The following is a 26,962-nucleotide window of genomic DNA, read 5'->3' as shown; positions in this document are numbered from 1 at the left end:
AACGTTCTCGGTCTGATCGATGCAGATTCCGGGCTCCTCCGTCTAAACAATCGGTTACGACAGCTCCAGACGAACCCATGCAGATTAATCGGTCTCGACTGTCTCCAGAGGAGCGACAGCGTCGGCGTGAGAATAGACTTTGCCTCTACTGTGGAGCCGCGGATCACTTTCTCAAGTCTTGCAAGGTTCGCCCGGGAAACGGGCAGTCCTAGCCTGTTCCGGGGAAGTCAAGCTGGGTGTGGTTTCTCAATCTTCTCCAGAAGTGGACTGTTTACTCTCAGTATCTTTGTCTACTGAAACAGAAGTCAAAACTGTTATGGCTCTTTTGGATTCAGGAGCTGCGGGGAATTTTATTTCTCTCCCCTGCGCCCAGAGTTTGGGCTTGAAGTTACAGTTGGTCGAACGACCTATTACGATAACAGCTATTAACGGTGTTCAAATTCCTAACGCCTTGATTACGAGTCAGTCTGAGTCAATTCAGCTACAAGTGGGAGCTTTGCATCGAGAACAACTGAAGTTTCTGGTTATTCAGGAGATGTCTCATGATCTCGTTTTGGGTCTTCCCTGGCTCAGGCTTCACAACCCTCATGTCGACTGGGGGTCGACACAAATAATTTCTTGGAGTCCTTTCTGTCGATTGAATTGTCTTACTCCTGTCGTTCCACTCCGTGCATCGGCCAAGTTGGACGTGGAGTCAGTTCCTGAGACTTATCGAGAATTTTTAGATGTCTTCTCGGAACAGGCGGCTGATAAATTACCTCTGCATATTGGCCTGGGACTGTCCTATTGAGCTCATTCCTGGGAAAATGCCGCCCCGAGGTCGCACTTATCCTTTGTCGGTTCCAGAGACACAAGCTATGTCAGAGTACATTAAGTCGAATTTGCAGAAGGGGTTCATCCGTCCCTCCACTTCCCCAGCGGGAGCTGGCTTCTTCTTTGTAAAAAAAAAAAGATGGAGGCCTGAGACCATGTATTGACTATCGTGGTTTAAATGAAGTCACCATTAAGAACAAGTATCCTCTGCCGCTCATCACAGAGCTTTTCGATAGAGTGCGTGGAGCTCGAGTATTTACTAAGCTTGACTTAAGGGGAGCATACAATCTGATACGTATTCGACAAGGAGATGAGTGGAAGACGGCTTTCAATACTAGAGATGGGCATTACGAGTACCTGGTAATGCCATTTGGCCTCAGCAACGCCCCCGCCGTCTTTCAGGGATTCATTAATGAAGTCTTTCGGGACATGTTGTATCTGAATGTAGTAGTCTATTTGGATGACATTCTGATTTTTTCAAAGAATCTTTCTGAGCACCGACTACAAGTTAAGGAAGTACTCCTTCGGTTGCGCGAGAATCATCTTTATGGCAAAATCTCCAAGTGCACCTTTGAGGTTCCTTCTATTTCATTTTTGGGCTACATTATTTCTGGAACTGAATTGCGTATGGATCCGGAGAAACTCTCGGCCATCCGAGATTGGACTCAACCTCTTTCCTTGAAAGCAGTGCAACGATTTCTAGGATTCGCAAATTATTATCGGAAATTTATAAGAGGTTTCTCTACTATCGTGGCACCTATTACGGCTCTGACTAAGAAAGGGGCTGACCCAAGCAATTGGCCTTCTGAAGCAGTAGCAGCGTTCAAACAGCTGAAGACAGCCTTTATATCCGCTCCCGTACTTCAGCAGCCAGGTTTCCTAAAACCATTCTTTCTGGAGGTTGATGCTTCCACGGTAGGCATAGGTGCTGTACTTTCGCAGTACGCCTCAGATGGGAAGTTGCATCTGTGTGGGTTTCATTCTCGCAAGTTCTCCCCTGCTGAATTAAATTACACCATTGGAGACAAAGAGCTACTGGCAATTAAATCTGCATTAGAAGAATGGAGATATCTTCTGGAGGGTGCTAAACACTTAATTACAATTTTTACGGATCACAAGAATTTACTGTATCTAAAGACGGCCCAATGTTTGAATCCCCGTCAGGCAAGATGGGCGCTCTTCTTTGCCAGATTTTCCTTTGTTATCAAGTATCGGGCTGGAACTCTTAATACCAAGGCGGATGCCCTATCCCATTCAGTGATGGCTTTGGATGAGGAGAATACAATGGAGAAGGCATTAATCCTTAGTCCCATCTCTATTTCTGCAGCTCCCACTAGGTTGGGCCCTCCTCCTGGAAGAATGTCGGTACCAGTTAAATTTCGACCGAAACTGTTGCAGTGGGATCACACTTCTAAGTTTTCTGGTCATCCGGGAGTTCAGAAAATGTGGGAATTTCTGCGAAGATCATACTGTTGGGACACTATGAAAAAAGATGTTCAAGAGTATGTCAATTCGTGTCCTCAATGTGCTCAGCACAAAACTCCACGTCTGCCGCCTGCGGGTTTGTTGCATCCTTTATCCATTCCAAAAAGGCCTTGGACTCATATCTCGATGGACTTTGTTACTGAATTACCTCTCTCTAAGGGTCATAACACCATTTGGGTGATCATTGACTGATTCTCTAAGATGGCACATTTTGTTCCGTTGACCGGGTTACCATCCGCTTCCAAGTTGGCCCTGTTATTTATCCAGGAGCATTTCCGCCTGCACGGGTTACCTCTGGAAATAGTCTCAGATCGGGGAGTACAGTTTACAGCAAGATTCTGGAGAGCCCTCTGTTCGACTCTACAAATTAAACTCAAGTTCTCTTCTGCTTACCATCCACAGACTAATGGGCAAACTGAACGCGTCAATCAGGATCTAGAGACTTTTCTCCGTGTTTACCTTTCCCCTTCTCAAGATAACTGGGTGGAGTTGTTGCCTTGGGCTGAGTTTGCCCACAACCATCTATATCATTCTTCAACTGGTGAGTCTCCATTCTTTATTAATTATGGATTTCATCCCCAAGTTCCGGAGTTGCCCATTTGTCCTCCAGAAGAAGTTCCTGCTGCAGCTTCAACTCTCCGACATTTCACCCAAATCTGGAGTCGAGTTCATGCCAATCTTAAGAGAGTTTCCGGTCGCTATAAATTCTTTGCGGATAGGAAGCGACGAGCAGCTCCTCAATATAAGGTTGGTGACAAGGTATGGCTCTCTACCTGCAATCTTCGTTTGAAAGTACCTACTATGAAATTTGCCCCAAGGTTCATTGGTCCTTTCTCAGTGCTGCAAGTCTTAAACCCAGTCGTTTGCAAATTGGAGTTGCCTTCCCACCTTCGAATTCCAAACTCCTTCCACGTCTCTCTCCTCCGCCCACTCATTCTGAATCGGTTCCACTCCGTCTCCTAGGCCAACTACTATAGTGTCTGAAGCTGGGACAGAATTTGAAATCAAAGCTATTCTTGACTCTCGTTATCTTCATAAAAAACTACAGTACTTGGTAGAGTGGAAAGGTTATGGTCCTGAAGAGAGAAGTTGGATCAATGCTACTGAGGTAATGGCTCCCCGACTGGTTCGGATCTTCCATTCCAGACATCCAACTAAGCCCGGAAAGTGTCCAGGGGCCACTCCTGGAGGAGGGGGTACTGTCACACCTCGCGGGCAGCGGCGGCCGCGCTTGCCTCTGCGGGTGTCCTGGATGGCCTGGCGCCTCTCTCCTCCGGCGGTCTCGGGTGTCCGGCGTCGGGTCGGCGGGTCTCTCCGGCGGCTTCCCGGAGCGAGGGCGCCGCCATGTTGACTGGGACTAGGTAGGCGGAGCGGGGCTGACGTCATCTGCCCGCTCCGCCAATCAGGCAAAGGCGGGAGGTTTAAAGCCAGACGCCGAGCAGAGATCCAGCGCCTGTGTATCATCAATTCTGCCTGTCAGAAACCGTGATCTCCAGAGCTCCCTTGTCCCTGTTACCGCTGTGCTCTGTCCACTGATGTGGACAGAGTTCGATGGTGAGGGCACCGATGGTGAACTTTGGTTCTATGTTGGAACACCGATGCTGGATGGAAACAATGCTGAAACACCGCTGAGAGCTGTAAACGAAACTGGAACACCGCTGAGAGCAGGAAGTGATACAGGAACACTGGTGGAAGCTGGAAGCGATACTGGAAGACCGCTGAGAGCTGGAAGCCGGTGAGGAATCACTGCAGATCACAGAGAGCGATTGTAGGTATACCGATGAGAGCTGGAAGTGATACTGGAACACCGCTGGAAGCTGGAAGCAATGCTGGAACACCACTGAGAGCTGGAAGCTGGTGAGAATCACTGCAGATCACAGAGTGCAATGTAGGAACACTGCTGGAGTCAGGCAGCACCGCATTGTGGAAACTGGTGCAGGTCTCTTTAACTGGAGCAAGGTCACAGGAGCTGGAATACCTGAAGACAGCAAGCAGGAACATCCACAGACAGGAGAGACATCTAACACTGGGATAGACAACCAAAGTACTGACGACTAGGCAGTCTGGATTCAGGATATTTATTCCAGCTGGGAAGCAGGTATTGGCTGAGCAATCAGGGAGAGTCCAGAGTGCAGCGAATAGGCTATGGAGCATCATGTGATGACGGCAAACATGGCTGCGCCCATGTTTGGTTCTGAGGGGAAAGTCTGTTTGGATCAGCATGTGGAAACCTGTAATAATGGTGGCGGAGGACAGGAGGAACATGATGACTAGTCACCATGACAGTGCTGCCGGGATCGCTGAGGGGAGACTGTGGAGATGCACAGGTGGAAGCCAGGCTTGGAGCGCAGGGACAGTCTCAGGAGGCACTTAGAAGGTAAATAAGTGTGTCTAATTACCCGGATCGTGACAAGGACCTTGTGCAGGATGATATGTGTGTTAAATACTATGTGCCAGACCCACAATGGCTGCTTCGACCAGCACCTGTGCAGGAACCACCCTGGGTGGCTTCTTTTGCACAGGTGTTAATGCGCATAACGAGACGCTTGACCCCTCCTGCTTTGCCGCCTAATATTGGGTTTCCGCAGAGTTGCCTCCTGCATTGCAGGTTCCGCGGTATCCTCCATGAATGAGCCATTTACATACTCAGACCACGTGGTGGCTGCCTCTCAGCATTTGTTGCAGGCAGACCGTCCTCAGACGAGTACGGCACATAAGCGCATAAGCGCTCGGTGTTATCCTCACAGTCTACACAGTGGTCAGACTCTGTGGAGTACTCAGAGGAAGAGTTGGACACTTTTCACCCTGTGTCTCCCTCGGGTGAGAAGGATTGTCATTTCTCTGTGGATCTGACAGCCATTGTGAGGGCAGTTAAGTCTGTTTTGGTTTTGAGGAGGAAGTACCAGGGCCTGCGCCTAAAGCTTCTTTGTTTAAGGGTCAGAAGGTGGTAACGGCTGAGTTCCCTCACTCTGAGTATCACGCTGAACTCATGCAGAGAAGCTTGTAATGCTCCTAGTAAGAAGTTACCAGTGCCTATGAGACTGGCGTGTTGTTACCCTTTACCACAGGAAGAGTGAGCTAAATGAGAAATTCCCCCTATGGGATATGTTCACGTGGGACGCCTGGTGCGCTCCTCCACATTACCTATACTGTCATCTTCCTCCCTTAAGGATGCAACAGACAGGAAAATTGAAGTGGGCCTTAAGTCTATTTTTTCCATTATAGGAGCTATTACTAGACCAGTGTTAGCTTCAGCCTGGATGGCTAAAGCTGTGGAGCATTGCACTAAAGGACAGTCTGAAGTTGAGTGGTTCCAGAGACCAGCTGTCTCTTATTGCTAACATCAAGCAAGCGGCCAGATATCTAGAAAAGGCATCCTGGTATAGGAATATGTTGGCTTCCAGGGCCTCAGCTACTTCAGTGGTAGCTCGCTGTGTGCTCTGCTTACGCTCCTGGAAGGTGTATTCAGAGTCTAAAAGGGCGTTGAAAGCTCTGCCTTTCTCTGATAACATTCTGTTTGGTACAGAATTGGATAAGATTGTGGCTACGCTGGCAGCTTCTAAATCTACTTTTTTGCCATCAGCATCTAACCCGAAGACTGGAACGTCTTCCTTTTGGAATTTTCGATTTCAAGGCAACGCGAAAGGGCAGGCTTTTCCACAGCAGGTTGTCTCCAGCAAGGTGGCTAAGCCGCGGACTAATCAAGCAGGGGGGGAATAAGCCTCTGCCTGATGTGGTGGGTCTCCTCCTGGCGGACCCCAGGGTGAGAGGCCAACTTCTGCGATTTGCAGCCTTATGGCGCCAGTTAACTACAGATGCCTGAGTGTGAGAAGTGGTACTTTTGGCTCCTTCATCGAATCCAGGCGCTGCCATGGGGCTCCATGGAGCTGTTTATTTTTTACTGAACGTAGGAGTTATTATCCCTGTTCCCCAAGAACAGGGGAAGGGTTTTTACTCCCCCCTTTTCCTGATTCGAAAACTTAATGGGACCTTTCGGCCTATCCTCAATCTGGAATATTTGAACAAGTTTTTGCGGGTGCCCAAATTCCATATGGAAATACTACAGTATATTGCTCTGGCGTCAGAGCCAAGGTATCCCTGGATATTCGGGATGCCCACCTACATGTCCCTATAGCACCTACTGATCAGAGATTCCTCCGCTTTGCTGTTACCAGTTTCAGGCACTACCCTTTGGGCTGGCTACGGCTCCACGGTTATTTACCAAGCTGATGGTGGTTATGGTAGCTCAGCTGCTTCGTCAAGGGATCAGGATGCTCCCATATTTGGACGACTTGTTGCTCCTGGCGCAATCTTAGGAAGTTTTACACCGCCATCTTCAAATAATCATTGCCTTTCTACAAACCCACGAGTGGCTGATGAATTGGGAAAAGTCATCCCTTGTCCCTTCACAACGGATGTTGCATCTAGGGGCTCTCCTGGATTCGCAGGAACATAGGCTCTTCCTGCCAGCGGACACAGTTGCCAGACTGCAGTCAAGGGTCCACAACTTACGGCACAATCCACGGGTGTCCGTACATTTTGGAAATGCATGTTCTGGGGTCCATGGTTTCCATCTTCGATATGGTGGAGTATGCCCAGTTTCACTCCAGGCCCCTACAACATCTGATCCTTTCCAAATGGAATGGGCAGTATCATCAGTGCCCAGACAATGGTACTGTCTCTTTAGGTGCGTCTGTCTCTCATCTGGTGGCTACAGACGTCACACTTGGACAAAGGACGGCCATTCTGGATTCCCTATATTGTGTGGTCCTCACCATGGATATCAGTCTCTGTGGATGGGGCACAGTAACTGGTCCACGTGTCTTTCAAGGTCAGTAGACTCCAGCCGAAAGTTGCTTGTCACTCAATGTCCTGGAACTTCAGGAGGTCTACAGAGCTCTTGTTCAGGCTCAGGATCTCCTCCAGGCAGGCCTGTTCAGATACAGTCCGACAACACAACAGCAGCTGCCCATCTAAACCATCAAGGAGAGCACTGGCTATGGCGGAGGTGGAGCGCATGCTCCAGTCAGCTAAAACTCACCTTCTGGCCATCTCAGCATTGCTTCTTCCAGGAATCCTCAATTGGGAAGCAGCCTACATCAGTCGACAGGACGTCCGCAGTGGTTCGCCGATCTCCAAAATCTATCCATGGACATGCCATTCCTACTGCCACAGAAACCAAACCTGTTGTCTCAGGGTCCCGGTCTGCACTGGGACCTGGCTCGACTGCCTGTGACGGCTTGGCTCTTGAGTCATCAGTCCTCAGAGCGAAGGGGTTCTCAGATGCAGTGATACAAACAATGCTACGGGCTTGTAAGCCATATACAGCCCACATCTATTACCAGATTTGGCACACTTATTTTCAGTGGTGTGCGCCTAGGTGCTATGACCCTCATACCTTTAGGGTCTCTAGAGTACTGGCTTTTCTGCAAGCAGGGTTAGACCTTTTTCTTTGCATAGCATCCCTGAAACTACAGGTTTCTGCACTCAGTGTGGTTTCTACGAAAGATTGCTCTATTGCAAGATGTGTGTATTTTTTGTCAAGGAATACTCCATAGCCAGCCTCCATATGTACGTCTAGTGGCCCCCTGGTCCTGCAAGCTCTTAAAACTTCCCCATTTGAGCCTTTAGAGTCAGTGGAACCTTTAAGTGCCTGTCGGCAAAGGTGTTATTTCTCCTGGCTATTGCCTCTGCGAGAAGGGTGTCTGATATGGGAGCGCTTTGCTGTTGTCCTCCATTTCTGATCTTCCATCAAGATAGGGCAGTTCTCCGGACCAGGGTGGGTCACCTTTCTCAGGTGGTGTCCAAGTTTCATTTAAATACGGAGATAGTGGTTCCAGCCTTTCAGTCCCCAGATCTGCTGGTTGGAGAGGCCTTATTGGATGTGGTTCGTGCACTAAGGATCTATGTGGAACATACCAGCGTAATCATAAAAACAAATTCTCTATTTGACCTGTATAGATTCAATAAGCGAAGTTGGCCAGCTAGTAAACAAACGCTGTTCAGGTGGCTTCACATGACTATTGCAGAGGCTTACATTAAAGCTGATCTTCCTGTTCTGGATACAGTCTCTGCTCATTCTAAACGTTCAGTAGGTCCCTCCATAGGCGGCTTGCTGATGCGCTACAGCTTTGACAGGAATCGGCGGCGTCCATACACTTACCCTGCTGTTGTGCACTGCAGGTCCGGGGCAGTGTGCCGTGGTTCAGCGGCCGGGAGTGTGCGGGGAGATCACGGCGTCCGGATGCTGGGGGCCTCCCTTGCTGGCCGCGGACCATGCTTGCCGCCATGTTGTCTGGAGGTCAGCTGATCGAAGAGGCCAATCGCAGAGCACCTGCTGGCCACATGACCCAGGCAGCCAGTAGGAGGGAGGTTTAAAAGGAAGCACTGGGCACAGCCTCGGCGCCTGTACAACGTTGCTTGCTAGCTATGTTCCAGGTTCCAGTCAGCTCCAACAGAACTCCTGTTTGGGTCCAGTGTTAACTGACAATCAGTCCGGTTCAGCCATGCACAGTACCAGCCCGGTTCATCATATCTAGTACCAGCCCAGTCCAGTCATATACAATAACCAGCCCGGTCCATTCATATCTGGTATCAGCCCGGTTCAGACATATCCGGTAACTAGCCAGGTCCAGCGATAACCAGTAACCAGCCTGGTCCAGTGATCACCGGTACCCAACCTGGTTCAGATATATCTGGTAACCAGCCCGGTCCAGTGATAACTGGTAACCAGCCCGGTCCAGTAATAGCCAGTACCCAGTCCGGTTCAGACATATCCGGTAACCAGTCCGGTCCAGTGATAACCGGTACCCAGCCCGGTTCAGACATATCTGGTAACCAGTCTGGTCCAGTGATAACCGATAACTAGCCCAGTCCAGTGATAACCGGTACCCAGCCCAGTTCACACATATCCGGTAGCCAGCCCGGTCCAGTGATAACCGGTACCCAGCCTGGTTCAGACATACTGGGTAACCTCTCTGATCCTGTGAAACCAGCACATAGGCTGGTTCCTAGTCCACCTCAGCTGTCCCTGTTCTCCAGCAGTCCCATGGGTCCCTGATGTGGCCATCTGGGGCTCACACGCTCCTTAGAGCTTTAACTAGCTGCTAGTATTCTGCATGAAGAAGTCATATGGGGTCATTCCGAGTTGATCACTCGCTAGCTACTTTTTGCAGCGCTGCAATCAGATAGTCGCCACCTATAGGGGAGTGTATTTTCACTTTGCAAGTGTGCTAACGCCTATGCAGCTGAGCTCTGCAAAAACATTTTGTGCAGTTTCTGAGTAGGTCTGAACTTACTCAGCCCTTGCGATCACTTCAACCTGTCTGGTCCCGGAATTGACGTCAGACACCCACCCTGCAAACGCTTGGACACGCCTGCATTTTCCCAAACGCTCCCAAAAAACGTTCAGTTGACACCCATAAACGCCTTCTTCCTGTCAATCTCCTTGCGATCGGCTGTGCGAATGGATTCTTCGTTAAAGCCATCGCTCAGCAACTATCCAATTTATACCCGTACGACGCATCTGTGCACTGCGGTGCATGCGCAGTAGTGACCTGATCGCCGCGCTGTGAAAAACGACAGCATGCGAACAGGTCTGAATGACCACCTATATCAGGCCGCCTCAGTTCCTGCACTTGACTGGCACCTCGACCTGCGCATCAGAAGACACCCCGGGTACAAGTCTCTTTAGTCCCGTGACAGGCTGAACAACTCTGCAAGGCAGCTACATGGTCTTCTTTTAATATGTTCCTGAGGTTTTATGCTTTTGATACCTTTGCCTCTTAGGATGCTTCCTTTCAGCATCGTATTCTCCTGTCTACTCAGGAGCGTCCCCACCCTTAGAGAAAACTGCTTTAGGACATCCCCGATGTAAGGACTGTGGGATCATTATGGACCCTGATGAAGAAAACAAAAGTTATAGTAGACTTACTATGGTTAACTCTTTATCTTCAAGGTCCATAGGATCCACAGGGCACCCACCCTGACGTATTTGTCTTGTGGGATTCCCCCCCCCCCCCCCCCCCCCTGTTTTGTGGTTTCTGTCTTCTGCTATGTGGGAGAGTGTGTCTTGTATGTTCAGGTCTTCATTCTCTCCTGAAATCCTGCTCCTGCCTTGGGCTTGTTATCAAAACTGGCATCCCTAGGCCAGGGGTGATGTATATGGGGAGGAGGACCGGAACATCATGGGAGCTAAAAGCTTAACTGTGTGGTGCTTGGTTGACTCCTACCACCTATACCCCGATGTAAGGACTGTGGATCTTATGGACCTCGTAGAAAGAGTTAACCATGGTAAGTCTACCATATCTCTTGTTTTTCTGTGCAGGGTAAATACTGGCTACTTTATTTTTATACTGCAATTTAGATTTCAGTTTGAACACACCCCACCCACATCATGCTGTGTACACACTAGTAAGATGTGCACCCCATGCAATATTGTATGCAATTTCCCGATATACAATATTGGGCATACACACTATACAATGAAAAAATAAGATAAGATGAAATGATACTGTATCTTAAGGGGGTGTGGTATGTTAGATAGAATAGACTTGGGTCGACAGTGTCTAGGTCGACCACTATTGGTCGACAGTAAGTAGCTTACAATGGTTTCTAGAATCAGAATTGCTATTTGAACTATACTAGTTCACACAAGGAATCTTGGAAAGTGAACATTCCTAAGGGACAGTTCACTAGAATCAAAAGGAACTATACCACAAATGAGGCCTTTACAACGCAGGCAGAAAAACTATACCAGTCTTTTTTAGAAAAAGGATACCCAGAGAATATTTAGCAAAAAGCTCTGGGGGAAGTGAATCAGATTGATAGACAAACTCTTTTGGATACAACTGAACAAACTAAGAATATTTCAGATAAAAAAAAGAAAGGTCAGCTTTTTTTTTACCACACAATATAATAATTGTGCACATAAAATTAGATCTGTTATTAGGAAGAATTCCTCATTACTCAAGCTTGTTGGAATATTAAGGGAAAATGTGGACTTGGGAAGTACGGTTATTTTTAGGAAATCTACCAATTTACAATCTATCTTGGTGAAAAGTAATTTTCAACAAGATAAGGTTCAAAATAAAACATGGATTCCAGAGAGACCGATGGGTTTCCATACATGTGGTAAATCTACATGTACCACCTGTATGCATGCTCCAAGAAAAGCCACACAATTTATATCACATACTAATGGAGAAATATTTCAAATTAAAGACTATTATACGTGGAAAACAGTACGTCGGGAGGACTACACGTACGCTCCTCATCCGTTTTATGGAGCATTGGAGAAATATAGGTAAAGGAGTTAAGACAAAACAAAAGGTCTAAACACCTTAGGTCGACACCAATTGGTCGACACACCTTAGGTCGGCATGGACAAAAGGTCGACAGGAACAAGGTCGACATGGAAAAAGGTCGACATGAGTTTTTCACAATTTTTTTCTTTTTTGGATCCTTTTCATACTTAACGATCCACGTGGACTACGATTGGAACGGTAATCTGTGCCGAGCGGAGCAGAGCGAAGGCACCATGCCCGAAGCATGGCGAGCGAAGCGAGCCATGCGAGGGGACGCGTTGCACTAATTCGGGTTCCTGGTCACTCTACGAAGAAAACGACACCAAAAAAACATAAAAAACCTCATGTCGACCTTGTTCCTGTCGACCTTTTGTCCATGTCGACCTTTTGTCCACGTCGACCTAAGGTGTGTCGACCAATTGACGTCGACCTAAGGTGTGTCGACCTTTTTGTTGTCGACCTGGAGTCCCAGACCCAAATATACTTACCAGCTTACCTTTTCCTCTGGATATGACCGTGATAAAAGGAATTGCCACCAGGGGGCGGGAGGACTATTTCTAGGTGTGTCAGATATAACGTGCAGAGAGAGAGTTAGATTTGGGTGGGTTATTTTGTTTCTGTGCAGGGTAAATACTGGCTGCTTTATTTTTACACTGCAATTTAGATTTCAGTTTGAACACACCCCACTCAAATCTAACTCTCTCTGCACATGTTACATCTGCCCTCCCTGCAGTGCACCTGGTTTTGCCCAACTGCTATCAAATTTGCTGCTACGATCAGGTCTGAATTACCCTCAACATTGCATGATCAAGGCTGCATGCAGGTCAGATGTTGATGTCCATGGGAGCGCGCATCATATAATAAATTAGACATATTGTATACAATATCTCATAGTGTGTATGCAGCTTAACTCTCTCTGCACATGTTACATCTGGTTCAGTATGATTTACCGACGGGCACAATACCGACGGTCATAATCCCGACAGCAATTGACCAGCAGTCAGAATACATTCATTATGCCATACCTCCCAACTGTCCCACTTTCAGAGGTACAGTGCTGCTAATTGGACGCTGTCCAGCTGTCCCTCCCGCTCATCGCTGGGGGGGGGGGCAGTTGGGAGAGGAAGTGATCACCACTGCTCTGCTTTGCAAAGCAGCCGGTAATCACTGAATAGTCTGTCAGCACAAGGAGGGGAGTCAGCAGCTCATGGAGCACTGGGCACGCCCCTAAAATGACGAAAACGGGGGCTGCTGCAAAAAGCCACGCCCCCTTACCGTGAGATTCGCCCTCTACCTGAAGCTCCACACTGTTTTTCAGCCACGCCCGCGCCGGCGTATTCCTCTTCAGAAGGGACAGAAGTTGGGAGGTATGATTATGCTGACAGGTTCAAAATGCCGCCGTAGTCCGATTACCGACATTTGAAATACCAATACCGGCATGAGTTTTTCAGGGTTTTTTGTGTCAATGTTGACACAGGTCGACATGGACACCATATAAGTGTACTGCGTCCCCTTGCATGGCTCGCTGCGCTTGCCATGCTTCGGGACGGTGCCACGCTGCACTCGGCACACTCTTATATCCCCCCTCCAGGTCTACTGGGATAGTAAAGTATTAACAAGTCTGTTTTGGGGCAAAAATTCCTTAAAAACGCATGTCGGCATTTCAAATGTCTGTATTCTGACTATGTTGGCATTTTGAACATGTCGGCATAAATGAATGTCTGTATTTTGACCGTGTCTGTGTTTTGACTGTGGGGATTATGACCGTCTGTATTGTGTCCATCGGTAAATCAACTGCTACCCGTTACTTCTGTCCCACCTGCAGTGTAGCGTGGTTTTGCTCAGTTGTGTGCTTTTCGGCTTTGCTAACAAACCTGAATCAGGCCCACTGTTGAAAACTTACATTTCACTAAATGGAAGCATATTCTAACAGATGCTGTTAACAAGCATTTACATACTGTATATAGTTTCACATGTGTTTGACATAACTCCCTATGTGATGACACATATTTAAAAATACATGTTGAGAGGCTCTAAATGCATTCTTAAATGCAATGTGGTTTTAATTGTAGTTTTAATTGTGTTTTTAATATGGTAATAAAATGAATGCAAAATCCAGTGTGTGTAGCCTTAACAGAAGATCCTGAACTACTGAATAGCGAGTAGAGACGATATGGACATAAACCACTCATATCCTGGAATACAGATTAGTGGACACTGCCCTGTACATGCTGTCCCTATTCGGTCAATCCTTTTCCAAAAATGTGTTTTTTTTGTTTTTTTGTTTTGTGTATTTCTTAAGATTGATACGGGTTGTTTCAGTGCGGCTTTTACTTAACCAAAAACATCCCCTTTAACAGCCTTTTACTTTTCTATCAAAGCTCCAGCTGTGTTTCTACTTATTGAATAATTATTTTACCAGCAATATTTTTCTGAGATTTTCCATTTCTGTTAATTTCTCAGTGGAGAATCCTGTCTGATAGGAAAATGAGAAGCTGTTTCTGACATGTAATTATCTCTGTTTACAGTTTCTCTCTTGTATTTGATAGAACTAGATATATGTCATGGCCTGTTGTAAGCCCACATTGCCAGGATTCTCAACTGGCTCAGCTCAGCAAAATATAATTGATGATAAATTGATGATTTTTCTAATAACAGGCGTAGGCATCTGTGATCACCAGCTTTCGTGGAACAACAAATTCCAGCATGCCCTTTTATCCCAATATTGGGACTTTCTGCATGGGCTGGAGTGCCAGTTATGAATTATGGACCTTATTCAGCTTCAGTTGCAGTTCTGCGATTTTAGCAATATTGCAACTACTTGTGATCGCATGCACAGGGCGAGGCTCCCCAGCATGCTAATTGCAGCTAGCGTCCCTATCGCAATTTTATTGTGATTGCATCGCTAAATAAGTGAAGCAACCCCTGACTCCACAGCCTGGCTGCGAAGCCAGTCGGCCCATCGCCATTTTCCGCCGCATCGCCTTCCCCGCGTTTCCGCCCCTGAGCACCCTGCGAACGCCTCTGTCAATCAGGCAGAGGCTTTCGCATCACTGAGATGCGATCACATATCCCCGGCCCATGCAAACGCATTGTGGGTTTGGCGTGTGCGCACTGCTGCAGGGACCGGGGAAATGTGAACGCATCTCAGATGCGTTCAGAGCTGAATAGGGCCCTATATTAGGTCAAAATCTTCATTAATATATTTTTTTTTTTCCACTGGAACCTTACACATTCCCTGTCTTTGTATTTATGTACATTTTTATGTGTATTTCCAAGTCTCAATTATTGGAACTATATATATATATATTTCTTTTCAACTGGTTTGTTAAGAAATTGTTCTTATATGAAAACTTAATTGCTTAGAAGTTAGTAGCACTGCAATGCCTGACACTATAACTTAAGACCCACTGAAATCTTTGTATTTTGGAGAAGTATGTTGTTTGAATTTCTGTAGCTGTCCCGTGCTTCCCTGAGAATCGCCCATTAGTGTCATAAAACAAACTGTACTATTACCTGTTGGTGTGATTATTATGTTGCATTAATTATATTTTGTAAAAATAACATGTAAATTATAGCGAGGCACAGTTAGTGAAGTCCTCCTACCCCGCCCACCAACTACTTGCACTGTAATGTAATGTGCTGATGTTGCCCATAGCAACCAATCAGATTTTGTCTATCATTTTCTGGGATGCAAAGGAGAAATGATAGACAGAATCTAATTGGTTTCTATGGGCAACATCACTTTTCAATTTTAGAGGCTTTAGTAAATTCACCACTAGTTATGGGTAGCCCAATACACTTGAATGGATAGATTTACTAAGATTCTAAAGAAACATATCGTTATATTGACCATCAGTCATTAATCGTGATATCCGGCCATTTTGATCGGCCGAAATCGCATTGCCTCTAATAGGATACTGCACAATGTGATTATTGATGGTCTTGGACCCCTTTTGGCTCTGAGCAGACAGATCCTTTAAGTTGAGGGTAGCCAACTGCTAGTCATAGGATTGTGGTGGTCGTCAGTCATAGCCTTTGGCGTGGAGGGGGGGGGGGTAAAAGTGTTCATGTACCTGGATGACTAGCTTATTATGGGTCATACTTATTTTGTTTAACCCATATAATAATATAATATAAATAACATTGTGGGGCAGATGTACTAATCCATGGAGAGTGATGAAGTAGAGAGAAATAAAGTACCACCAACCTTCAACTGGGGTCAACTGGGACGACTTTTTGTTTGGTCACAGAGTCGAAACAATAGATCCAGGATTCATCGCCACAGATGATCACAAGGACAGAGTTTGAGTGACCACCATCAAACCTGGCCAGCATGTTGCAGTACCAAGTCACCGTAACCTCCTTTTGCTGATGGGGCACCCAAAGTGAAGAAACCTTGATTAGGCAAAGCTTTTCTTGGGGTATCAAATGGACAGATCCCAATAAGATGCCTATCTCCCTCTCTAACTGGGCCACAGTCACACTGGCTTCCACCTCAACTATAACCCACACAGCAGCAACATTGTCCTCTGTGATTGCGGACACAAGTCGGCTGCAGTGCTCCTCATCTTTCAGGAACTGTCTTCCGTGCTGAAATTCTGCAAACAACTCAAACACAGTGGTTCGGGGTGGGCCTACCTCCCCAAAAGCAGCTTGCAGTCTGTCACAACTCTCCTGCTGTCGCAGACCACTCTTGTAGTCATAGAAGATCATGGCTCTCCAGTTGCCTCTGTTGAGCTCCATAACGAGTTTTTGAAGAAAGTGATCATGCTCACTTCTTCGGTGTGCAATGCTGCTTATATATGTTTCTTTGCCTTGATATTTCACAAGCACTCTAGTCAGAGAGTACACTTCACAACCAGTCAGATTGGGGTAAATGTTCTAAAACTTATAAAAATGAAAAGTGGTGATGTTGCGCATAGTTACCAATCAGATTCTGTCTATCATTTTCTAGGATGAAATAGAGAATGATAGACAGAATCTGATTGGTTGGTATGGACAACATCACCTCTTTTCATTTTTAGAAGCTTTAGTAAATATACCCCCTTGTGTCCACTCTACCTATACACTGCACACCCCTTGTATATCTGTGTACAACTTAGTTTCTGAAGCTGTATACGAAAGGCTACGATGCAGTGGACATGTCTTATCCCATGCCAAGTTTCATTGTGCTCTTTGTATAGACTTAGTCGCACACAGATATACAAGTGTCGCATATCAAATTAATCAGTGCTGTCTGCTGGTGCATCCTAGTCACATCACCTTGCGACTAACACGCTTTTTTAGCAACAAATAAAAAAAACACCAGACTCTAGTGGAGTTTCACAGGCATCTCACACTGCATGGCGTATTGAGGCTACATGTATAAGGAAGGACACATCTGTATGTATGTTTGTCAAGTTATGCATATCATGGATGTGATTAGAACACTGAGGAGTATTGGTATGGCAGTGGACACCCAAGTCTCAAGTGTAGTGGTATAGTAAAAGGAGGCCTATATGACAGTTATTCACATGGGGCAGATGTATTAACCTGGAGAAGGCATAAAGAAGTGATAAACCAGTGATAAGTGCAAGGTGATAAATTCACCAGCCAATCAGCTTCAATATGTAAATGAACAGTTAGGAGCTGATTGGCTGGTGCGTTTATTACCTTGCACTTATTACTGCTTCATCACTTCCTTATACCTTCTCCAGGTTAATACATCTGCCCCATGGAGAGGGAAAGGTAACCACGAGTACCGTGCAAATCATAAGTGAAGGAAATACAGGGGATTAATGTTGATGGCATTAAACTATATTTGACAATAGGGGGGCCTACCCCTCTACACCCCTTAGTATCAGGAGGTTGTAGATTCAACAGAACAGTTATGGCAGATCTTCTGGCTCCACTGGGCAGATTGTGGTAAGGTAATGAAGCATTTCAGATCTGTTTGATCAATAGCAAATGTATAAAAGGATAGCAGAAATGGAGTGTGATGAGGGAGGATGGAAGTTTGGGGTGCACAGATTGGGAGTTTCTCCAGTAGTAGAAGAGTGAACATGGCCTTTTCCTAATGTAAAGTATAATGCAGGCCAACACTGTGTTATTGCATCATCTTTGCTGTTAACCAATTGAAATCGACCAGGCTATAGTTGGCCTTGTTAGTAAATCACTACACTATTAAACAGCAGATACTCTAGAAGTGATTCTACCCAAGAGCTTAAATGGCTGGTTTTCACCCAAATTAACCATCTACTTATGTGGCCAACTTGTTAGCAGACTTAAACCTGTGTGTAGCCAGATTAGGTTGTGACAATGAGGACTCAGTGACTATTACAGTTTCATCTCCATGCACAAATTCAGACTTGTCCACATAACCTTACTGTTCAGTAAGGGGAAGTGTCTAGAAAAGTGATCTTTCGAATTTATTAGTTCTAAACGTATCTAAAAAGTGGATGGCAATATTGGTGTTGTATAGAAATCAATGCAGTGCCAAGGTATTACATAAATGAATAAGTCTCTGGCACCATTTATCCACCTATTTGTTATTTTTACTTAAGGGAAAAATATTCCTTCAATTGCAGTGACCATTATTTTCCCTCTGCAGCGAACTCTTTGTATGTGCTCTGAAGTTGCCCTACAGGTTACACTGTGCTGGATGAGCAAAGGCTTGGCTTTACTTGCATGTAGAAAGAGATTTGGATCCTCAATAGAAGTGGCCATTTCCCTAAGTGGTGATTTTCCATGTTTTTATTCCAATATTGGCAGCTGGTTGCCGTTATATTGAGTGTTAGCGTGACTGTCAGCCACTTGCACTGATAAACCTGTTTCATGAATTTACCTCCTTCTGAGCAACTAGCTGGTATTTCTGTTACATCTCTGTAGTGTAAACTGTTTAAATGTAAATTCCATCTGCAACTAAATTTATTTATGGTATTTAGAGCTTTATGGTTTGAGCGGATAAAACTCCTCAGAAAGAAAAGTTAAACAGTACTGGGACCTTAAATATGGCCGTCATCTTATACGCTTTTTAGATATTGTACAAAAACATGGAGAGTATTTTCACTGACTTTTAGTAACTACAATTTTTGGGAAAGAAATTTTAAATTTGTGTTCCTTTATATATTCTTTGGACTGTCTAACTCATGACTTCATTCATGATAACAAATGCAAACAGAAGGGAAATTAGGTTCTTATTTATTATTCACAAATACGGAATACAAAACCAGCTGAACCGGCCTCCTAAAGTTGGTATTTTCCTATGTAATTGGAGGATTGACAAATATGGTCTTCTAGCAAATTTCCATTGATGTTTCCCATTGCCAGATTTACGTTATTAGGGTACAGATACCCGCTCACAGTCTGAAATCGATTTATGCTAGATATGTGAATATTGATATTTTTGAGTAAAGATGTTTGTCTTATATTGCAGATTCCTGTCTGACGTGAGATTAGTAAAGCAGACATGTTCCGGAACAGTCTGAAGATGCTTCTAAGCGGTGGAAAATCGAACAGGAAAAATCGGTCTAGTGGTAAGACAATAATACAACTGTCATTTTTGGTCTAGATTACATAAAATTTGATTGAAAAATCCTATAAGAGTAACATTGAGGTTTAAAGTAATATGGGTAAAGCTACCAAAGTGAGTCTGCAGAACGTATAAGTGGCTAAATGATGCAGACCTTGGAGAGTTTATTAAGGATGTTGGGAAGCTCGGACATGGTACAAGTTAATAGAGAACTTTGGAGCACCTGATCATCTTAGTAAGTTAGTGCTTACAGAACGGTTGACACTGTATAGTACTTTCTATAGAGAATATTGTGTCCCTACTTATTCTACTGTTTATATAAGGTATAGCTTGTAAAGTCCAGAAATATATTAATTAATAGTATAAAAGACTCTCCATATCCTTAGTGGAAGCAGAGGGATCTGTTTGTCATGTGGAGTATTGACAATTTTATAGGCTGCTGTCACAAATTCCTATGACACTTTTTTGCTTTACTGCATAATGCCTTGTGATTGTGAATCAGCTGTCAAATTAGATTCCACTTCTGGGCATAGAATTATACATTAACAATGCAGCCAAGGGTGACAATATCACAAATGGTGTGTGTCCCAAACACCATACCCTGCAATTTTATTAATTTAGGAGGTGGGGTTGTTTACTTTTCCATTATTTACTGTTTTTTTTTTTTTTTTAAATATCCTGAGGTCTATTCATAAAGCAGTGAAAAGTGTGGAGAGGTGAGCCAGTGGAGAAGTTGCCCATGGCAACCAATCAGCTGCTCTATATAATTTTATAATATGCAGATTATAAATGTTACATCAAAGCTGATTGGTCGCCATGGGCGACTTACCCACACTTTTCACTGCTTCATGAATAGACCCCCTTATATCATAAGCACAACTTCTGACAGGATACTGCAAACGTTTGTGAACCACAGATAATGTCTGTATGGAATCCGTGTGGCTCACTGGTGCCCCCCCCCCACCTTTCTACCCCAAGAATTGAGGGGTATAGTCATACAGCAGTATCCCCTATTAAATTTAGTAAGATAATACATTGGAATATATGCGCTAAGACCATTATCCAATTACCCACATCCATTTACCGCAGGTAATTGTATTGGCAGGGGCTATCCTATTAGCCTCAATAAGCTGGCGGCTCAGGCAGGCGTAAAAAAATCCCTGAAAGCAGTGGGCTGTGGCTGTAAAAACACACAGGTTACACTGAAACTGTTTTTGTTTTTACAGGCAAATTTTCCAATTTTCCACAAGCTATCCAATCAACTGGTAAAACATTGCATAAAACAGATGTTTTATTGTGCCCAATTGAATACCTCCTTTGTGGTAGATTAATATCTTATATCACAAATATCTATTTTTACTAAAGCAGAGAAAATCTGGTAACCTTAATGTACTTTTTATTATTATTATTATTATTATTATTATTATTATTATTTTATTTTAAAACAATAAGTCCCATAATATATTTATCTAAATCACAAATTGATAATGTATGCAGAAGCTTATATATAGTAAGTTATATACATAAATACACTAACACTGTGGTTACTATATAATAAGACCTTACGGTGCTGCATATAAATATATAATGGTCATAGTTAAAAGTCGTGGGGTGCCGATATCTAGTACTAGTCCAGCAATATAGACTCCAGCAAGTAAAATGAAATAGAGTGCAGATATAGTACACTTTGTGAATGGCGCTCCGCTTCGCTTCAATATTACTGGTAAGAAAGTGTTGTAGAGTATGTCCTGCTTCCAGCTTAGTGTGTACTGCTCCCAGTGGTTCCCTTTTCTGGCGGTGGTTCACACTGAACTGATCCGGCTCTCATGAGGAGTCCTAGTGTCTGAGGGCAAGTGTACAGCGCGGTCACAGTCAGAATGGCCAGCAGTAGTTCCCAGTGTTAGGACTGGTCCGGCTCTCCCAGGAGTCTTCTATTTAGTGCTGTCACAGCAGGTGCAGAGGAAGCAAAGAGAACACACATTGTGCAGGGTCCTATTCTCCCAGATTCTCTCCGTTAGCTGCCAGGCACACGGCGGCGCTAGGCAATTAGCATGGCAGAACAATAGCAAGATGCAAGTCAAAGCAGGAATTGCGGAATCATTTCACTTATATAGTGTAGCCTGTAAAATAAGTGAAGGGGTAGGCAGAGTAGCCCGAAAATATAACACTAGAAATAATAAAACAAAGAGGAATAGAGCAAGGGGTCAAAACAAAAGGTGTGACAGGCGATGTGCAGATAGTTATGTGGAGGGGTGTAGTACGGTATGCCGGCGCTCGTGCTCCCGGCGACCAGCATACCAGCGCCAGGAGCCCGACCGCCGGCATACCGACAGCGTGGCGATCGCAAAGGAGCCCCTTGTGGGAACGCTGCGCTCGCCATGCTGCGGGCACGGTGGCGCGCTACGCGCGCCACACTATTTTATTCTCCCTCCAGGGGGTCGTGGACCCCCACGAGGGAGAATAGCTGTCGGTATGCCGGGTGTCGGGATTCCGGTGCCGGTATACTGTGCGCCGAGATCCCGACATTCGGCATACTGAAGAACACCCATGTGGAGAATGGTCTAGCATAAGTATACCAAGGGCCTCAAACCTGAAGGAATTGTGGCAGCCCAGTGCCACATTCTAGCCATCTCGGAATGATCCCCATGGTTTTGCCCATTTGCTAACAAATTTGCTGCTGCGAGCATATCTGAATTAGTCCCTATACACCAGCAGTACTTCATTTTCTAGGAATTTTTCTTAACCATTATAGATATGGAAGACCTAGCAATTCGTTTGTGAATTGTGGCAGGAGGGATCCCAGATTTCTTTCCCAATGGATTTGCAAGCATTTTGATTTTTAACAGGTTAAGAATAAAAATTGTGAGCTATATTCAGCTCACAAGAAAAACTGTTCCAAAAATAGAGGCGCTGTGGTACGTGATGGAGATCTAAGCACGGGCAGTCTGAGCTAACCTGCTTCTTCACAAATGTATTAAAACATCTGAAAGACTACCTCTCCTCTTGTGATGCCAGGACCAATGCAAAGTAGCCCTGGGCCCCTCTTGGTGATCATAGCTGGTGGGTCCCAAGTAAATACTGTATATAGTGCCCTGTCTCTTTACTAAATAGCAATGACCCAATATATTTAAAAAAAAATAATCATTGCTGTCTTATAATGCTTCTTAATGTATCGAGCCCTTAGGAACCATGCTTCGTGGCTCTATCTATAATTAAAAGGACACACCTTCCTTAGGATGTATGCACAAAGCAATGACATGATTAGGTAAGGCATCGCCATCATCACACTGGTACAGGGAACCACAAATAGGTAAATACAGTAAAAGTCATTATTTTGTACAGTTGACCAATCACATTTGATCATACTGTAAATAAAATCTGCGTGAACCAATTGTCCAGCTTGCTTCTAATAGATGTGCCTCATACATCATACATCATTGCCGCAGTCGTGCAACCAGCCTTTTTCGGGGTGCCAGGTCTTATGCGATTCGACTTGCACCAAGCGTCTTTTTCGCTCAAATGTGCATCTTAGTCACACAAATTAAACAATTGGATGCAACATAACTGCTTAGTTAGACAGTACTGATTAATATCATGCAAGAAAATGGATTTGGGCACAAATCCTCTTTATACCACATCCATGTACTTAACTTGAGAGCTCGCTGTTATTCAGTTACAATACCCTTTATTAAATAATCCATTTTGATATTCTGCCATACCCAGGTTTCAAACCCATAACCTGTTGTATTCCAGTTAAACACCCTAATCATTGAGCTATTTGATCCTGCATAAAAACTGAGATTTCTAACTATATGAAGCACATTGCATTTTATAAAAATTTTTTTATCAGCATTGCAATTGAGCAGATCTATGTAGTGTGCAGCCACACATCCAATCCCTTGCAGCCACACACTACATAGATCTGCTCAGCAGCAATGTTGATCATTTTTTTTTACAAAGTAAAAATTGGTCGTTTTATACATTGGATACAGTATGGAATACAGTATTAATATTTAACACTATAGATAGTGTATAATATAGCCTGTATCAAACATTTAAATAATATAAATAAGTGATCAAGAAAAGGTTCCACATACCATAATAAAAAAAATACACAAACATAATAGAATCAGTACTTTCTAAGCACACATTCTCCCACCTCATGGTAAGGCTCCTGTTTCTTTTTCCTGGTAGCTACTTTCTGGTCCAGTGCGGTGATTGAGGACACAGATCCACACACACACAGCAAACTTGGTAGAAGAAGTTGTTACCACTGGGCATGTGCAGCAGCTCAGCCCTGTCCCTTAAACTGCATGATGTCTGGGCAGCTCTAGCAATCGTATAATATACCATTGCTATTGTCTTAATTTGAGCCACTTACCAAGAGGAGGGTTTCTGGGCAACCCCCTGCATTTGCCTATGCCCTATCCTGCAGCGCTATGCGCGGTGGTACACTCCGCACACACCTAGTTATGTCCCTGGCTCTGACCAGACTATACTGTTTGTTTGCTGGTACATTACTCTTTCAGTTATTTTAGTGGAGTGTTATAGTATAATATTTTAAAATATATTTAGGACAAATGAATCATAGATTTAAATTCCATAGAAACATAGAATTTGACGGCAGATAAGACCAACTTGGCCCATCTTGTCTGCCCCTTTTTTTTTTTGTACCATATTTTTATCTGAAACCTTATTTGATCCTTATTTCTGTGTAAGGATATCCTTATGTCTATCCCATGCATGTTTACATTGCTCTTCTGTCTAAGCCTCTACCAGTTGAGTTTTTTTTTCTGAGCATTAGGTATTTGTTACATTCCACTAGTTTCCAGCAGGAGGCAGCATTGTGCCATTTCGTGTTATCTAAACACATTGACTATTATGAGGATACTTGTCATTAGGAAGAATTGTTTTGAAGCATTTTTCCATGTGGGCAGACCTAAAGTATTTAATAAAAAACAAACAAAAAAACAAAACAAACCTACATTCTCTCTCAATATGTAAATGTATTTGAGGGCTACCTTGCACCTTCTGCCAACTGTTAATGTATTGTAGCGAAGCGCAGATGTAGGTATCGCCCCAGTGGGGCAGAACTGAGCTATACGCGCTATATAAGACAGTTTTTTTTTTTTATATTTACGGATAACCAGTGTAACAGTTAAAGCAACTAAAGAGGAATTTTTTTTTCGTAGGACTACAAGTATAAGCAAGCCTTAAATAGATGTTAACTGTTGGGCATGTTGATGCTTATAGAGCAGCAAGTCCCAGCTGTCCCATGGCTTCAAAGCATACTGGTGTTTTGGAGAAGGCGACAGCATAACCTGGCATTTAGGGTCCACCCAAGGCGGTAGTCACACACAGTAGCTATGCACACTGGCACGGTTGTAAGAATACCTTATAAGAAATAAACATTCCTCAAATCCATTGTTATACTATGGATCACTCTCCAAAATTATTAAATATCTACTTTACTTCTGTTTAGATACAAGTCAGAGGTAAACAACAACAAAGACAACCTAATAGGACTTTGCTCCTAATGGACAAGCAATGTGAATGAAAGGAAAGGTGCCTGTATGTGAATAGCCAATCAAAGCGTTATGCCTGTGTTTGACTGAAGTGTTCAAAAATTGTTCTGATTGGTTACTTGCATACAGACCACATGTGGTTTATGAATTAGCTGCACTGTTGGAAATAATTGATGCAGTGCTATGTTGAACGTATAGTTCCTCACAATAACTGTTTTACGGTCTTTAAATGATTATGTCAACCAGAGTTATAGCTACCAGGACATGTGATATCATGACATCAAAGAACAGAATTGGGGAGCAGAATGATCGGTACTGGGCACTTCCTATGTGCCCCCGCAAGCTACAAAAGGGTACTCTCAGGGCAGTGACTGTGTACCCTTTTTGGCCTTGGTCCTGGAATACAGTACCAGTCGCACAACTGTCGCTACAGGAATGATGTCAACCTCCAATGACTTGGGGCAAACACAAGTGCTTTTGAACTGTGGTTTGATTGTTTTTGTTGGCCCAATTCCCCTTTAGACTAATGCTATCCAGACTGGTTCCCACTATGAAAGATGGTGTAATGTGACCAGCCCAGCCTGACATTGTTCTGGTATCTTTTTTACAAGGGAGAACCCATGCAGCCAGGCTGTGGGCACTGTTACTATTATTTTTAAGTTGGATGTGGGGAGGGAGTTGTTTTCTATTTAGTTAATTTTTAGGAGTTTGTCGTACACCTTTTAAATTGGCATATCTAGTGACAGATCCCTGACATACTGAACATTTTTACATCGTATATCTTAAGTTATATGCTGCTCAAAATACACGTTACGCTGGCTGCAGAATATTTTACCACAAATTTAGCATTACCGAGTTTAAAATGATCAGTTCTGCTCTACTCAAATCTACTATAGTCAATGTTTATGCTATACTTATTAATGCTTTACAGCGCATGGAAATGGTGTCCCAAGCTTTTGTCCACAAAAGGTTGTGTTAGCACTGCTGCAAGTATGAATCTGCAGTAATGTAACTGCCCAACCTTATCCTCGCTTGCCATGCTGCAGTACTGGCTCATTTTATTGGTGAAATATCAGAGCAGAGCCACAGAAATATGCCATGACATTTGGTCTTCAGCAATGATCACTTATGACTGCAGACAGTGCTAGCTCTGCCCCACTCAATGAACCTTTAACTTTCAGCTGCAACAAGTCCAGTTATTTTCCCAGATGGTGAATTTATTCCATTCTCAAGTAAAAAAAATTTGTCTGGCGTTAAATCATCCCCTTCTACCTCAGAACTGGAATAACTCTGCAGTGTGGAGAGCAGAGATACTAGTTCCTATCAGGGAGAAAACAGCCAACGTATATTTAGGTAAACGTGTTATGGCGGCACGCATCGTGTTTTATCTATGCACCATTGTACCCTTGTAGGGGCCCTTCGCTCGCCATTCTTCGGGCTCGGTGTCTCGCTTCGCTCGCCATTCCAAATAGTTGGTGAAATGGACCCAGGGGATTATGGCAAAGATCCTCTCCACGAAGGGTAACTAGACGCTACCGTACAGTCAGGGGTGCCGTCAGCTTTGCAGAGCCCCGGTACAGAGAGGAGGGCGTGGCCAATGAGGGGAAGGTATGGCCAGCACCCTTCTTAGAGATTTTTTTTCAATTATATCAAGTGTGGCCGCCTAGCACTTGATGGGGTGCCGATGTCCGTTGCAGCTGGCGAAGGGCAGTGGCCAGTTGTGATCGCTACCCCACGCAGGAGAGAGAGGACTTACTACTGCTGCAGCTGCCTCTCTCCCCAGCCCAGCACACAGCAGCGAGTGCAGGGGAGGGAGGCTGCTGAGTATGTGGTGGTCCTTTTTATGAATGCGAAATGTATTATATGAGGAGCTTAAATTCTGTCTGATAGCTAAGCAGTAGAGGTGAGGGAAGCTCCACTCCTAGCCCACCCTCAGATTGCTTAATGCTCCTAGACAGACATAGTGCCCCTCCCCACCTGCCTCAATCCCATATCTCTCCACATGCAGCCTGCCCACAAGTCACTCTATGTAAGTAGAAAGACTCTTGGCGCGCCCGTGTAGTCTGAGACCTGGCACGGTGAGAGGGGCTGTTTGGTGTGACTGAAGCTATAGTACATGAGGGCACACCCAGGGGTAAATTTACTAAGATAGGAGTTCTATTTAAGATGGGATGTTGCCCATAGCAACCAATCAGATTCCAGGTATTATTTTCTAGAAGGTGCTAGATAAATGAGAAGTAGAATCTGATTGGTTGCTATGGGCAACAACCCATCTTAAATAGAACTCCCATTTTAGTAAATGAAAGTACAAACAGAATGAA

The 26,962-nt window shown here is 44.5% G+C and overlaps 1 protein-coding gene across 6 annotated transcripts in view; it reads left to right on the top strand.

The window, feature by feature from the left end:
* Positions 1–26,962, top strand: part of TANC2 (tetratricopeptide repeat, ankyrin repeat and coiled-coil containing 2) — a 1,023,243-nt gene that overhangs the window by 492,386 nt on the left and 503,895 nt on the right. For all 6 annotated transcript variants that reach the window (XM_063960011.1, XM_063960012.1, XM_063960008.1 and 3 more), the window contains one exon: positions 19,021–19,120. In XM_063960011.1, coding sequence (XP_063816081.1) covers positions 19,054–19,120 — 67 coding nt within the window. In that variant the 5' untranslated portion in view covers positions 19,021–19,053. The remainder of the gene's footprint in view (positions 1–19,020; positions 19,121–26,962) is intronic.

This window comes from Pseudophryne corroboree, chromosome 3 (assembly GCF_028390025.1).
Source record: "Pseudophryne corroboree isolate aPseCor3 chromosome 3, aPseCor3.hap2, whole genome shotgun sequence".
Classification (NCBI taxonomy): Eukaryota; Metazoa; Chordata; class Amphibia; order Anura; family Myobatrachidae; genus Pseudophryne; species Pseudophryne corroboree.
This window is presented reverse-complemented; position numbering and strand designations above follow the sequence as displayed.